The sequence below is a fragment of the Dermacentor variabilis genome, chromosome 6, assembly GCF_050947875.1.
Source record: "Dermacentor variabilis isolate Ectoservices chromosome 6, ASM5094787v1, whole genome shotgun sequence".
Taxonomy (NCBI): domain Eukaryota; kingdom Metazoa; phylum Arthropoda; class Arachnida; order Ixodida; family Ixodidae; genus Dermacentor; species Dermacentor variabilis.
Genome location: NC_134573.1, coordinates 196,001,977 through 196,014,794, shown reverse-complemented (window position 1 = coordinate 196,014,794; position 12,818 = coordinate 196,001,977). Strand labels below are relative to the sequence as shown.

At 46.7% G+C, this 12,818-nt stretch overlaps 1 protein-coding gene across 7 annotated transcripts in view; it reads right to left on the bottom strand.

The window, feature by feature from the left end:
• The window catches only part of LOC142586040 (E3 ubiquitin-protein ligase SHPRH), a 444,374-nt gene that overhangs the window by 248,213 nt on the left and 183,343 nt on the right, over nt 1-12,818 (bottom strand). For all 7 annotated transcript variants that reach the window (XM_075697266.1, XM_075697267.1, XM_075697264.1 and 4 more), the window contains 2 exons: nt 7,247-7,317; nt 146-298 (listed from right to left, as the gene is read on the bottom strand). In XM_075697266.1, the coding sequence (XP_075553381.1) occupies nt 146-298; nt 7,247-7,317 (224 nt within the window). The remainder of the gene's footprint in view (nt 1-145; nt 299-7,246; nt 7,318-12,818) is intronic.

The following is a 12,818-nucleotide window of genomic DNA, read 5'->3' as shown; positions in this document are numbered from 1 at the left end:
TGAGCCCAATGTTACACAGATCACCAAATTCCTAGTTCACAAGCACTTAGCACAGTGAAAGAGCGATGCAGCAGTCTGGTGACGTGTACTGACCATCTCTAGTGTCCCTCATTGAACAATTGTCAACAAGTAAAGCACACATCACCTCCCATGGCCTAAGGACGTTGACAGGCAAAGGTGGGGCATCCTTGTCCACCTCCTCGATGGGGAGATGGACTTCCAGGCGGACAGTCGCCATCTCAAGTTCATCAAGGGCTCCCACAAAATCCCTGATGTTCATGTATACTGCTCGCATTGCCTGGATAGAAGAAATAAAGATGGCCTTCCAGCAACAGCCCTGTGAACAGCAACAGATTAAGCATGTAGGAATAAGGCATCTTAAGTCACAACAGTCGGGCTGATGGAGGTTGCTGTAGAAAGTGTTGATAACTGTATGCAACTGCAGCTCTAGAATGCAACAAAGCTGTCTACATATAAAACCGCACACTCAATGTAAAATGCAACATTTACAGAGCAGAACCCATTTATAATGAAATCCATAATTCCACGTAAACTGGTTGTTGTATTGGTAGTTCATGACACGTGGACTCACCATTCAAAACGCCCAAAAATTAATGGCACTGCAGCTGGAATCAGCACTCACAATTTGACACCACTTTGGTTCAAAAAGTACCTTCATTTTATGCTTCAGTACCTTCATTTTCAGTACCTTTCATTTCAGTACCTTCATTTCAGTACCTTCATTTTATGCTCATCACGCTTTTCCACATCTAGCTGCAAGTTTTCGTTAAAACGTCATTTGTATGCAGTTTGTATGCTTTATTAGATTTGCCATCATTAGTTGTGTATAACGTCATATTAGTTTATCTTATATTATGTTTTGATCAGTTTACTTTCTTTCTGTTAGTACTTGTTTGTTGTGTTAGTAACAACCTTACGTCTTTGCTGCATTTACGTTAACCTTATTTATTTCTTAAAATTTGTACAGGAGATCTCCCTACAGCCCAGAGCTTTGGGACCTCCTACTGTACATTTTTTGGCATGTATATTTTCACAAGTGAATGAATCAACGATCTTCCTCTTCTTAAAGAACGAAATGCATGCGACATCGTAAGTTCTTCGAATCGAACTCGGCCAGTTCCAGTCACCTCCTATTCCAAAACTACGAGTGCGTCCACCGCTACTTTTTCTTTGAGACCTTGTAATTAATTTTGCTGTCAGCAGGACATGAGTGGATTCTGCAAAGGATAACAAAACATTCTAGTTCACTGGAAGCGGGAACAACTGTGGCATACCGTCATTTTACAAAGGACTTGTCGTTACAGTTTCAGATTTGGTTATGCACAAGCCTAGAGCTGTGAAGTTACATTTTTTTGTTTCTTTGGCCGAAAAAGTGTGACATTTGAAAGGTAGAACGCCATCACAAACTGTTATCAGCAAAAACGTAAATGAAGCGACGACAAACCGTAAGCACCGGCTCTGCAACTTTGTGTGGCAGCGGTGCGCCGTGCTGCATGAATATCGATAGCACCCCTTGAATGGTCGTTGGTTCAAATTGGTTTCAATCGTCCAAATAGAGTACATAATGTAGTGCACACGGTGCCACGCAGAGAATTGCGCAAGAACGAAAGTGCCACCGCCATAGATAGCTTCTGAGATTGCACATAGTGTTACCAAAGTGCAGCACAAACCGTGCACTAGAGTGCTACTGTCATAGCCTTCGAGATCAAAAGCCACGGCCACCGTACACAGTACTGCATTGCTCTGATGCATGCTGGAGATATGCCTTGAAAGCACGGTTACGCTAGTATAGTTGAAAGCAAGCGACTTTCCATGTGGCTTCTGAAATGCGTGCGCAGTGCTCACTCATCTCAGTGGTCAAATCTTCACCGAGGTCGGAGTGAATCAAGGGGGGAGGGGGAGGTCACACATCCGTGCTTCGGAACTTGACGTGCGCTATCTTTTTACGCAGTGACCAGGCTTTAACCCTTTGATGGTCAATGACGTAAATATACGATGCCGCGAACAAGTCCGAAAATGGTCAATGCCATATATTTATGGCGCTGTCTGTACGTTTAAAAAGCGCACCAATTTCCTAACTATTTCTTTTCTGTTATGTGCCGCCACTATGTGGGGATACAGGGAATTTTTTTTGCGCGCCTTCCTCTCTTGGTTTTCGTTGCATGGTTTGTTTTAGCACTAGTTTGCTCCCGCATATCTATATACTACTGCTTGCGCATTGGCGTGCGCACGGGCGGGCGGCCGTTTGGATTTTGTTTCGCAGGCGGTTTCGGCTTTTTGCGCTTGTGAAACTGATGGCTATCTCTTTCCTAATCGCTCAAAGGGCGACCGCTTGTTTCTCACGCATTTAGTGCTCACAGGGGTGTGCATAGGAAGGATGCCGCCGTGCATGCGTTTCTGTTTCTTTTCTTTTTATTTAAGACTCACGAAAACTAATTGCCCTAGCTGGTTGGCGATAAGATGAAGATTAGCGGAATTTTGTCACACGTGTTCTTTTTTTTTTTTATGGGCACACAATCAAACAGTTTTCTTGAGTGCGCGCACCCACGCAGTTCGATTACGCTATGGACATACGTATTAGTGTAAGAGCAGGAGAGAGAGAGTAAAACATCTTTATTAATAATATTTGAATGGCGAGAGCAGTGTGGGAGGAACCCTCAGTCCAGGGTCCCTAAGATGATTCCGGTGATGTTTCGAGCCCGTTGTATCACAGCTCGGAGGACCTCGGGAGGTCCGTCGGGGAGGGCATCGTCCCACAGCTCTTTGTTGCGTAGGGGGTAAAAGAGAGTTGGCAAGGGAGGAAAGAGGTTTGCAGTGCACTCAATCGTGACGTGGAAGATTGTGGGTGAGCTGCCAGAGGCAGGGCAATGATCTGCATAAGTGTGGGTAGAATTTATTGAGAGAGACAAGATTTGGAAAAGTTGCGGTTTGTAACTGGCAGAATGCCACTGCTCCCTCCTGCGAGAAGAATGGCGGTGGTGCGGCGTGGGTGCGACGAATGCGTGTATAATGATGGAGTATGTCTTTGTAACGGAGCAAGGAATCCCCCCACTCTGAACTAGTCGCCTAATCACACTGAGTCGCCCGGAGGGAAATTTCTTGGGCAACCGCATGTACGCATTCGTTACACGGCAGCGAGGTATGACCAGGGGTCCAGAGTAAGTGGATGCGGGGAGGTGTGGTTGGTGTATTTTGCGGGATCTGTTTGAGAATTTGGTGCGCCGCTCTCGGGATGCCATGTCCTGATAGGAACGCCCGGCATGCCTGTTGCGAGTCCGTCAATATATACACTTCATCAGGAACACGGATGGCGTATCGAATTGCAAGAGCAACACCGAGAATTTCTCCGTAAGCGGCATTTGTTCCGCGCATTGCAGCAGAGTCTCTCAGAGATTCAGTGCCATCCAAAACTACCGAGGTATAGCCCTCTTGAGTGCGTGATGTGTCCGTGTATAAAGTATGCGTTTCCGGGATGTTTGCAAGCATGCGGCCAATGTATCGTACACGGGCTTTGCGCCGCCCTTTGTCATGCTTGGGGTGCATATTACGTGGCAATGGATGAATACTTAGTGCTTGGCGTATCGCTGACGACAAGATCATTGGACGGGTTTCAGATTCAAGGGGTGGGATAGAGTATCCTAGCTGTGTGAGAAGATTGCGGCCAGTAGGAGCGAGTAGGAGGCGCTGGCGATGGCTGACCCAATGTGCCTCTAGCAATTCGCCTAGTGTGTCATGTGTCCCTAAGTTAAGGAGACGGCATGTGGAAGTATAATTCAGGAGGCCATGGGCCAGCTTCGTCCCTTTGTGAATCATTGCATCTATGCGAAGTTGTTGCGCTTGGGTCAACCGCTGAAATGGGAGATGGTATGTAAGGCGGCTGATCACGCATGCCTCCACCAAGCGCAGCAGGTCCTCTTCTCGAAGGCCCGAGCGCCTGTTGGAGACCCGCCGGATCATGGCCATAATTTGCTCAATCTGTCTGGATAGAAGGGAAACAGTGTAGTTTGACCTGCCATCCGCTTGGATGTGTAGGCCGAGGATACGAGCACGATTAACCTGTGGTATCGGTGTGCCATCCACGTGCACCGTGATAGGAGGAGTAGAGGAACGGCTCCGGGGGCGACTGATTATGAGCTCCGACTTTTCCGGAGCACATCTTAAGCCGTATTTTCTTGCGTACTCGGAAACTGTATCGACTGCTTGCTGCAGTCGGTCCTGGATGGCTCCGTCGGAATCCCGTGTCGACCAGATAGTAATGTCGTCCGCATAAATAGCGTGTGCGACATCAGGGATCTGGTCGAGTAGCCGGGGGAGCCCTGCGAGCGCGGTATTGAATAGAGTAGGGGAAAGAACTGAGCCCTGGGGTGTCCCACGTCCTACAAGGCGAATCGTACCGGATCGATGTGGTCCCATTCCTACGGTGGCTGTGCGATCTTGCAGAAATGCGCGGATATAGTTGTACATACGAATTCCACAGTGTGAATGTGCAACATTGCGAAGGATGAGGTCATGTTCAACATTATCGAATGCCCCTTTTAGGTCCAAGGCGATGAGTGCTCTCGTTTGGGTGGACGACGGAGGTCCTATGACCTCCTCCCGCAATTGTAGAAGCACATCTTTGGCAGACAGATGAGCCCGATATCCGAATTGAGAGTTAGAAAAGAATGATTTTTCTTCGACGAAGGGCTGCAGATGCCGCAAGAGTACATGCTCCATGAGCTTACCAATGCAGGATGTTAGGGAGATGGGTCAAAGATTTCAACCTTAACAGGCTTGCCCGGTTTGGGGATCAGTGTGATGTCGGCGTGTCGCCATGCTTGGGGAAGCATGCCCTTGCGCCAGCAATCATTGAAGATATGGGTGAGGTGGTTAATATCCGCGTCACTGAGGTTACGAAGGGTGGCGAATCGGATGTGGTCGGCTCCCGGTGCCGTGTTGCGGCGTAGGTCTTGTAGGACCACCCGCACCTCGTCAGATGTGATGTCCGCATCTAGCAATTCGTTCGCCTCGCCTACATAAGTATAGTCAGGGTACTGCGGCGGCGGGCCTGTGGGTGTGAAATGCTTCTCTAGCTCTCTGAGGAGTGTCGAGACATCGTCCCTGTACTCGTGCATTAGAATGTGCAGCTGTTGAAATGTTTTTCCCTTTGTTGTGGTGGGATCTGTGAGTGAGCGAAGAATCGACCACGTTTTTGCTGTGCTCAATGTGCCTGAGAGGCGATCGCAAAATCCACGCCAGTTATTCCTCGTAAGGATCTCTGCATACTCCTGAGATTCCCGTGTAATTTTATCTATACGTTTCCTAAGTTTGCGGTTGAGGCGTTGTCGTTTCCATTGTCGCGTCAACCCTCTGAGGGCGTTGCAAAGATGAAGTAAATGCGGGTCTATGTCTGGTGCCTCAGTTGTGGTGCGCAGTGTGCTCGTGGTGGCCTCTAGATCTTGTGCGAGAGAGTCAAGCCAGCGTTCGTACCCTTGGCGCTCAGGTGGGTCCTGGCGACGTTCCCTGAATTTCGCCCAATCCGTTATACGCCCATTTCGCTGGGGCCTGCGCGCACCCCGTAATGACAAGGTGGTCGCTACAATGTAGTGGTCACTACCAAGGTGGTCCTCTAAAGGCCCGTGCGCAATGACTGGGCCAGTATTGCGCACGAAGGTAAGGTCAGGGCAGGTGTCACGAGATACGCTGTTGACCAACCGAGTGGGGTGCTCTGGGTCGGTAAGCAGTGTGTATCTCATGTTACAGATGGCATTCCATAAGCGGGTCCCTTTAGCCTGCGATTTAACGTAACCCCATGCAGTATGCGGAGCGTTAAAGTCGCTGGCCACCAAACAAACCCGTCCAAACCTACCAAATTCTGTTAGTAGGTGCTGAAAACAGTGCGTTGGCGAACGGGGGGAACTGTATGCATTGAGTATAAACAGACTCACGCTGCGTTTACCTTGCGTAATTATTTCCAATATTTGGTGAGGTATGTCAATGTTAGTGGTATGCATGCGACATGTAACATGTTTCGAAACTAACGCTCCCACAAGAGGAGAGACACCCAAGAGCGTGTCGTAGCCGGATAAAGAAGGGGTGCAATTGACTTCCTGTAAGAGGATAACATCGGGAGGGTTCGTGGATGTGGCGATATACTGCTGTAGGGAACCTCGTTTTCGGCGGAATGCCCTACAATTCCACTGCCACACCGCTAGTTGCTCCGCATTACGCGGCGCCATCATCATCGCGAGAGGAAGAACATTTGAGGCTTGCAAAGTATTCTCGTGTGCGGATTTTCGAAGCCTTGAACTATGTGCATAAAAATGCATAAAATTTTTAATTCTGATAAGCTTATTTCCTTTTTCATTGTTGTTATTCATGAATGAAGAGTGCATATATACCAACGCAAACTATTTTTTTCGCACTTTACGGTCACCCTAGAAAAATTACAGTAAATTTTTTTCGAAATAAGTCCCTAAGAAGAATCGGAATCTGCTTTAAAAAATATTGACCCTGGGCGGTCGCATATGTCGAAAAAAAATCGGCCCTCAAAGGGCTAAGTGTTCCTTCTAACAGTAGGGCGCTTTTGAAAATGTTTGTTATATTTGAACGCAGTTTCCATAGACAGGGTCAGAAAATAGTAGATACTGAGAAATGTTATTGCTATTACCGATAGACTGTTATATGTGGGATCGTTATAAGTGGGTTTGACTGTAATACGAACAACCTTTCCAAAAAAAGCAGCAACTTATGGATGCAGCTCAACAATGTGACAAAATATGTTGGCTCCTACTAAATACAAGCCATAATTTGTATTGGCATGAGGCACAGTACAAGACACTGCTGTCTGCTCATTCTTCCAGTGATTAGTGGGGCAACCTTATGATGAGTAAGCTACAACAGGCCAGCGGGTGCTCTGCTAGGCCTATCAGCTTAAGAAAAGTGGACTGGGCACTCACAAATCAGACAGGCAAACATTATCCGTCCCTCTCAAACACGCTTAAGTAACAGTGGCTTCATCCCATAACATGTCACTATCGCAAGCATAGTAGCTATTAATACATGGCATGATGAGTCACGAGAACTTGAATAAAAGTGGAACAAAGCTGCCTTTCAACAAGCATTTGCGATTTCCAGGGGCTTCCCTGTGTAAAGGAGTGCTATGTAGCATACACTATTTGCAGTATATGTTAGAGACATATGTTACAGCCTATAGAGACATATATGTCACTACTGTAACACTTACCCGAAATTCTTTCTTCAAAGCAGCAAACAGTTGGACATGCACCTGACCATCACTGCACAGGGCTGTGTCACCTACGCAGGGTTCATACAGAGAAGGGCAATTCAAGACGATGAGCAAAACGAGAACAAGGTAAAAGTGGGAGCGAACATTTCAACAAGTAGACTTTTTCAAGGTGACATATGCCTTCCTCAGCACAGTATATATAGGTAGAGTTCTTCTAAAGGGTAGAGATGGTAACACGGGTGGGTGTGGCAACGATCAAAGGTGTAAAATTGAGAATAAAAGGGTGCCATACACAAGGCCGGTGACACAGCCGTGTGTCAGCCAGCGTGTCAATGGCCATGTGCACAGCACCCCTCCGTTATCTGCTTTGCTGGAGGTAGTGGGCTATCATGTCTCTGAATGAGATAATAAAAGGAGCAGCATAAAACGGTGCCCACGACGAACAAAATACTGAAATGGAATAAATATATAACTAAAAGAAAAAGAAAGGGAAAAGAGAGCAAAAAAACAAACATTAATAACCAAACTAAGTATCGTTGCCTATAGCTTGAAATTTAGCATAGCGAATAGACTCTAATGCTCACTTTGAAACGTTTATGCCTATTGGTTGCAATATCTTGAACTTTAAGGGCCCCTCACCAGGTCTGGCCATTTTGAGCTGACAAGCACAGAGCATACATTGAGTGATAACGATCGTGTCTGCAAAGTATTACATCGCTACGTGCCGTGAAAAGATCTGAAATTTCAAACCATACGCCGTTTTTCCTTCTCCTCGTGGCCGCTGCGCTCCAAGCAGGAGGGTGACGTAGTCACGTCCCTGCACCTATGTACTCGAGTCTGCAATGTGACATCGCTCGTGGCGACACGTGACTTCGAGATTTATTCAAGGCGCCATCTGTTATTTGTGTGATCTGTTGCTTGAACTGATGAATTGAAGTTTAGAGAAATGATAAAACACACAAACGGAATGTCTGCGTGTTTTTTGCTTTACTTCGCACCGAAGCAAGAGATGTACTTCCGCTTTGTCTGCTTGTTCCCACGGTCGTGCGGTCACGTGCGCAGGCACCGAAACTATGCCATTTTTTACCGTGTTCCAGCGCGTGATCATGCTCTGCGATCCACTTGTTCTGCCTCAGTATTCATGTAGCATTGAATTATACCGCTAATCATGTGTCCTTGTGAACAGGGCACAAAATCGTACACTGCGCGAAATGATAACAGCTCACACGCAACGCCAGCAGCGAAAATGCGCATCGCCGAAAAAAACAAAAATTAAAGCGAGGAGAAACAAAAGTGAATGCAGGGCCCGTGACGTATGTGTCACGTGATCCTCGAGGTCCGACATGGGAGAATGCAGGGAAGGAATTTCGCTAGTGAAGGCTAGACGGGGCAAGTGGAGAGGGAGACTCACTATGCAGTGGAGCCTGCCTGCTGACATCATGGGTTTGCAGCACTGAAATATTTCTATCTCGGCTATTAACAAGCCGGCTTGAAAAATTTTTGCGGCAGAACGCTCCCTAGAAGACACGTAACAACTTCCAACGTATAACAAAAATTTGCTATGGGGCCTGGTGAGGGGCTTTTTAAGGCTAAAGTATAATTCTCTGTATTTTCTTTCTCGTTAAGGGAAATCTGACCGTAAGATGTAGAGTTTAAGTTCATCAAATTTATGACCTGGTTGGTTGAAATGCTCCGCGATGGCTTTGGGAAGCTCTTTAACTGTGTCCGCGCGATGCCCATTTAATGTGACGTTCATTGATTGTCCCGTTTCATTATACTGTTCCTTACAGAAGGAACATTCAAGCATATAAATCACATTCGATCTTGTACAAGTAAAGCTAGTTTTCACTTCGTGTGTATGAATATTTGCGGTGCTTTTTAATTTTAATGTCACTTTGAAGGTGATTGCAGGTTTTGCATCTGGGGCGACAACATGCTTTTATTATGGGGGAATGATGTTGGCTGAATTTTGCGGGCGCTAACATGTCTTTAAATTTCTGTTGTGGTGATAGGTAACCTTTGGTACATCTGGCAATGCTTTTCTCAGATGCTTCTTACTTAATAATACTGGGTGGTATTTTCATAGGATCTTGTTTATGTTTGGCAGGGCATTAGAATATATTGTTATAGAGGCTGGTGGTCTGTCAGATTCTGGTGTAGGCTGCTTGAAGTGACAATCTTGAAGTGACATCTTGAATCTTGAAGTGACATCGTAAGCTATGTTATCAAGTATCAAGTAACAAGACGACTCTGTGTGGGTGCACGAAACGTGATTTTTTAGAAGGAATCGAATACGAATAGAATAGTGCAAGAAGCGAACAGAATTGAATCAAATATAGAATAGTTTTCAAATAATGAACAGTCGCTATCACAACTAATCTAAAACACATCCTAGTACTCTAAAGGTTAGCAAGTTTCTGTATTACATAGTGCATACGCAGTCTATGTGCCCTGTTTTATAGGTAATTTGCCATGTGTGCTGTAAAGACTGGGTGAGCTGAGACGGAGTGGCATCATGCGCTGTCTTCCTGTGCATTTAGTGCTGAAAGTTGCGTAATCTCAAGTTTCGGAAATGCATTGAAGCGAGAGGCAGACAAAGCATTCGCCCCCCACTGCCAGTGCTCTTTACGACAGCATCGTCCCACTGTGGGTGACACTATTAGGTGCGGGGGCAAGTGGATGTGAAGGCGTGGCTGACTTCACACTGCCAATGTGAAGATATCGACATGGCAAGAAACCGTATCTTTCATCACCAACTCTCAAACTCAACAAAATTATTTCTTTCTCATTCAAATGTGGTTTTCCCGATTGTCCGATAATTTGGAAAATTTTGCGACTCCTTCTGTGTAAGAAAAATCCATCAGTGATTGTACTTATTTGCATAAAATATCGAATTTCAATACAGCCAAACCTCAATATAATGAATTTGTACTTTGCGGGGAGCACAGGCGCCCATCTTCCCCCGCGTTGTTGGGGTAACGTCGAGAGCTGGCATAGACAGGGGAGAGAGGTGCACTACGCCCTCTCCCGCTTCTCCCTCGCTCTCGCCGACGTGTGCACCCTTCCTCCCCAATTTGCGGGAAGGTAGCTAACGGGCAAGGAGGACATTCCCCTCGCCAAGTGTGATAGTGCAGCACGTCATGCCGCATGTGTACTGGGTGGGCTAACTGCCCTGATCCATGTGACGTCACATAGCGATATATATATGTACGCCGGCGCTGAATAAACTGATTCCATTCCCGGTTTGGCTGCGTGATGACATTATAACTGGCGACGAGGGTCTTACATACCCACGTAAGTGACGGCCTTCGGCCTGCACGGGTGGACAGGCACAAACAGAAGCAAGCGAGCGGAGCTTTCGTCCAGCTTCAAGGCGCTGTACGGGCTCCCAGAGTATGGCATCGCCCACTGAACACCCCTGCCAGCATCTGGAAGGCATGGTCATTGATGCCTTTCATGACGGGCTTGATCGTGTCATTTTCGTCCATAGATGAGTTGACGTGCTTGCAGAGCTGGAGCATATTTTCAATATAACTGGTGAAGGTCTCGTCCTGGCGTTGAGCTTGACCACGCAAGTACTGCTCAGCGCGAAGCAAGCGAATGGCAGGACGGCTGAAAACCTCTGCCAAAGTTGTGAAAGCCGAACGGGTCGTAAAATCGGCCTCATGATTGTGGAACCATAGATTTGGAACGTCAGTCAAGTAAAAGATCACATTTGTGAGCTTGGCGCAGTCGTCCCACTTATTATAGATTCTTACATGGTCATATTTGGCAAGCCAGTCTTCCACGTCATGGTCGTCTGTGTCGCTAAATATAGCCGGATCGTGCTGCCGGATGATACCAGAGCAGACGATGGCGGGGGCACGGGAGCAGCAGCCTGGGACGGTCCCAGATCATCAATGGCAATAGCTGGTGGCAGTGTCCGACTGCGGAGTTCCAGTATGTCGAAGAGAAACCCAGCAGCTCCACCAAATACAACGGGGGTGTTCGCCTAGCAGCACTAGTTCTAGGTTTGTAGCAGTAGGCTGAAACAGGTTGGTGCTATAGCGAAACGTGGAAGCAAGCGCTTCTTGTCATCTTCTTCTCTTTCACTAGCACCATGCCCACTGCCCAGTGCCTTCAGTACAACACATATTGGAACACTGGCCAAAAGCTCAGAAGGCTGTTCATGGAAAGAAAAAACTGTCGCAGGTTCCAAGGAATGGTGTTACTGGGCACTGAACCAAAGCTGATGGGCTTCTACTGCACAAGACAAGCTAATTGCTGATGTGACGTGCTTCTTGATTCTTGGCACACCAAGAGCCTCCGACATGACCTGGCACAGCCACAGCCATTGAGACCATCGCACATGGCAAACACCAGCACATCCATTTGAGACTGGCACGCGTGGCAAGGTAATTACATGATTCTGGACAGCCAGCAGAATGACCTTGCTCCCATCGCAAACCAACCACACCAGCATGTGCCCCCTCTTAGTACTTACCTCTGCCAATCCAATGCACCTCCTCATCCCTCTCTTGGGGTGTGCAAAGGGGGCTTGCAGCAACAGAATCATTTTATTGGCTTCTGCTCCTTTCCTGTTAATGCTTTGTATGGTTGTAACATGCAAAACATGGCGACTATGTAGGAGAGACGTGCAAGAATGACCTGTGAGAAGTGGATGGCAGAGCAGCTGTGACATCTCTGGTGCAGTTGATCAATTCACCACTGAAAGGTAGCACCACAGCTTTTAAAGCTGTAAACATCACTTTCATTGCAGAAATGGCAGCAACCTTGGAGGAAATTGTGCAGCAATGTACTGAATATAACAAAACCTGAACAATCATATCTTTAGCACTGATGACTTGTATGCTGCTTTTGCTTATGCAGAACTATGTTTGTACCTTTGCAAGTAGGCATGCTTAGTTGCTCTTGCAGTCGTTTCCTTTTTTTTATCTAACAATATAGTACCATGACAGTTTCCTCTTGGGCAAATGGCTTCAACAATAGATGTTGTGATGAAAAGCTTCCCATCACATGCAATACTATAGAAATTCGAGGTGCATATATCCACCTTGTAGCCCAAAATTGGACAGGTCTCACGTGGTTGACTGGAGGCACTTTCAAACCAGAACTTACACGAACCCGGTACATCTTAACCACGTTTCTGGAATTATACCCTGATGCCAAATGTAAATTGTGTGATAGAGGAGCCACACTAGAGCATATACTCTGGGATTGTGAACTGCAGTAGAATCTCGTTACAACGAACATCGCGGGACCGCCCAATTTAATTCGTTAATTTGAATTATCGTAGTACTGAAAAACCAATATTTTCACGTCAGTAATGTAACACAACAATGAAAATTACATACCTTTGCAGCAGATGCGCGTGTTCGTACGTAAATAATAAACGAGAATGCTGGGCACAGTTTAACTAGAATTTATTGCTTGAAGAAGTCTGTAATCTTCTTCTGGTGAGTAGGCAGCAAGCGCTGCAGGACGAACGCCTCCATATCCTCGACCTTCCTCTGAACGTCATTGGAGACATCTTTACAGCGCCCGAGGAATGATCGCGTCTTTTCTAGAA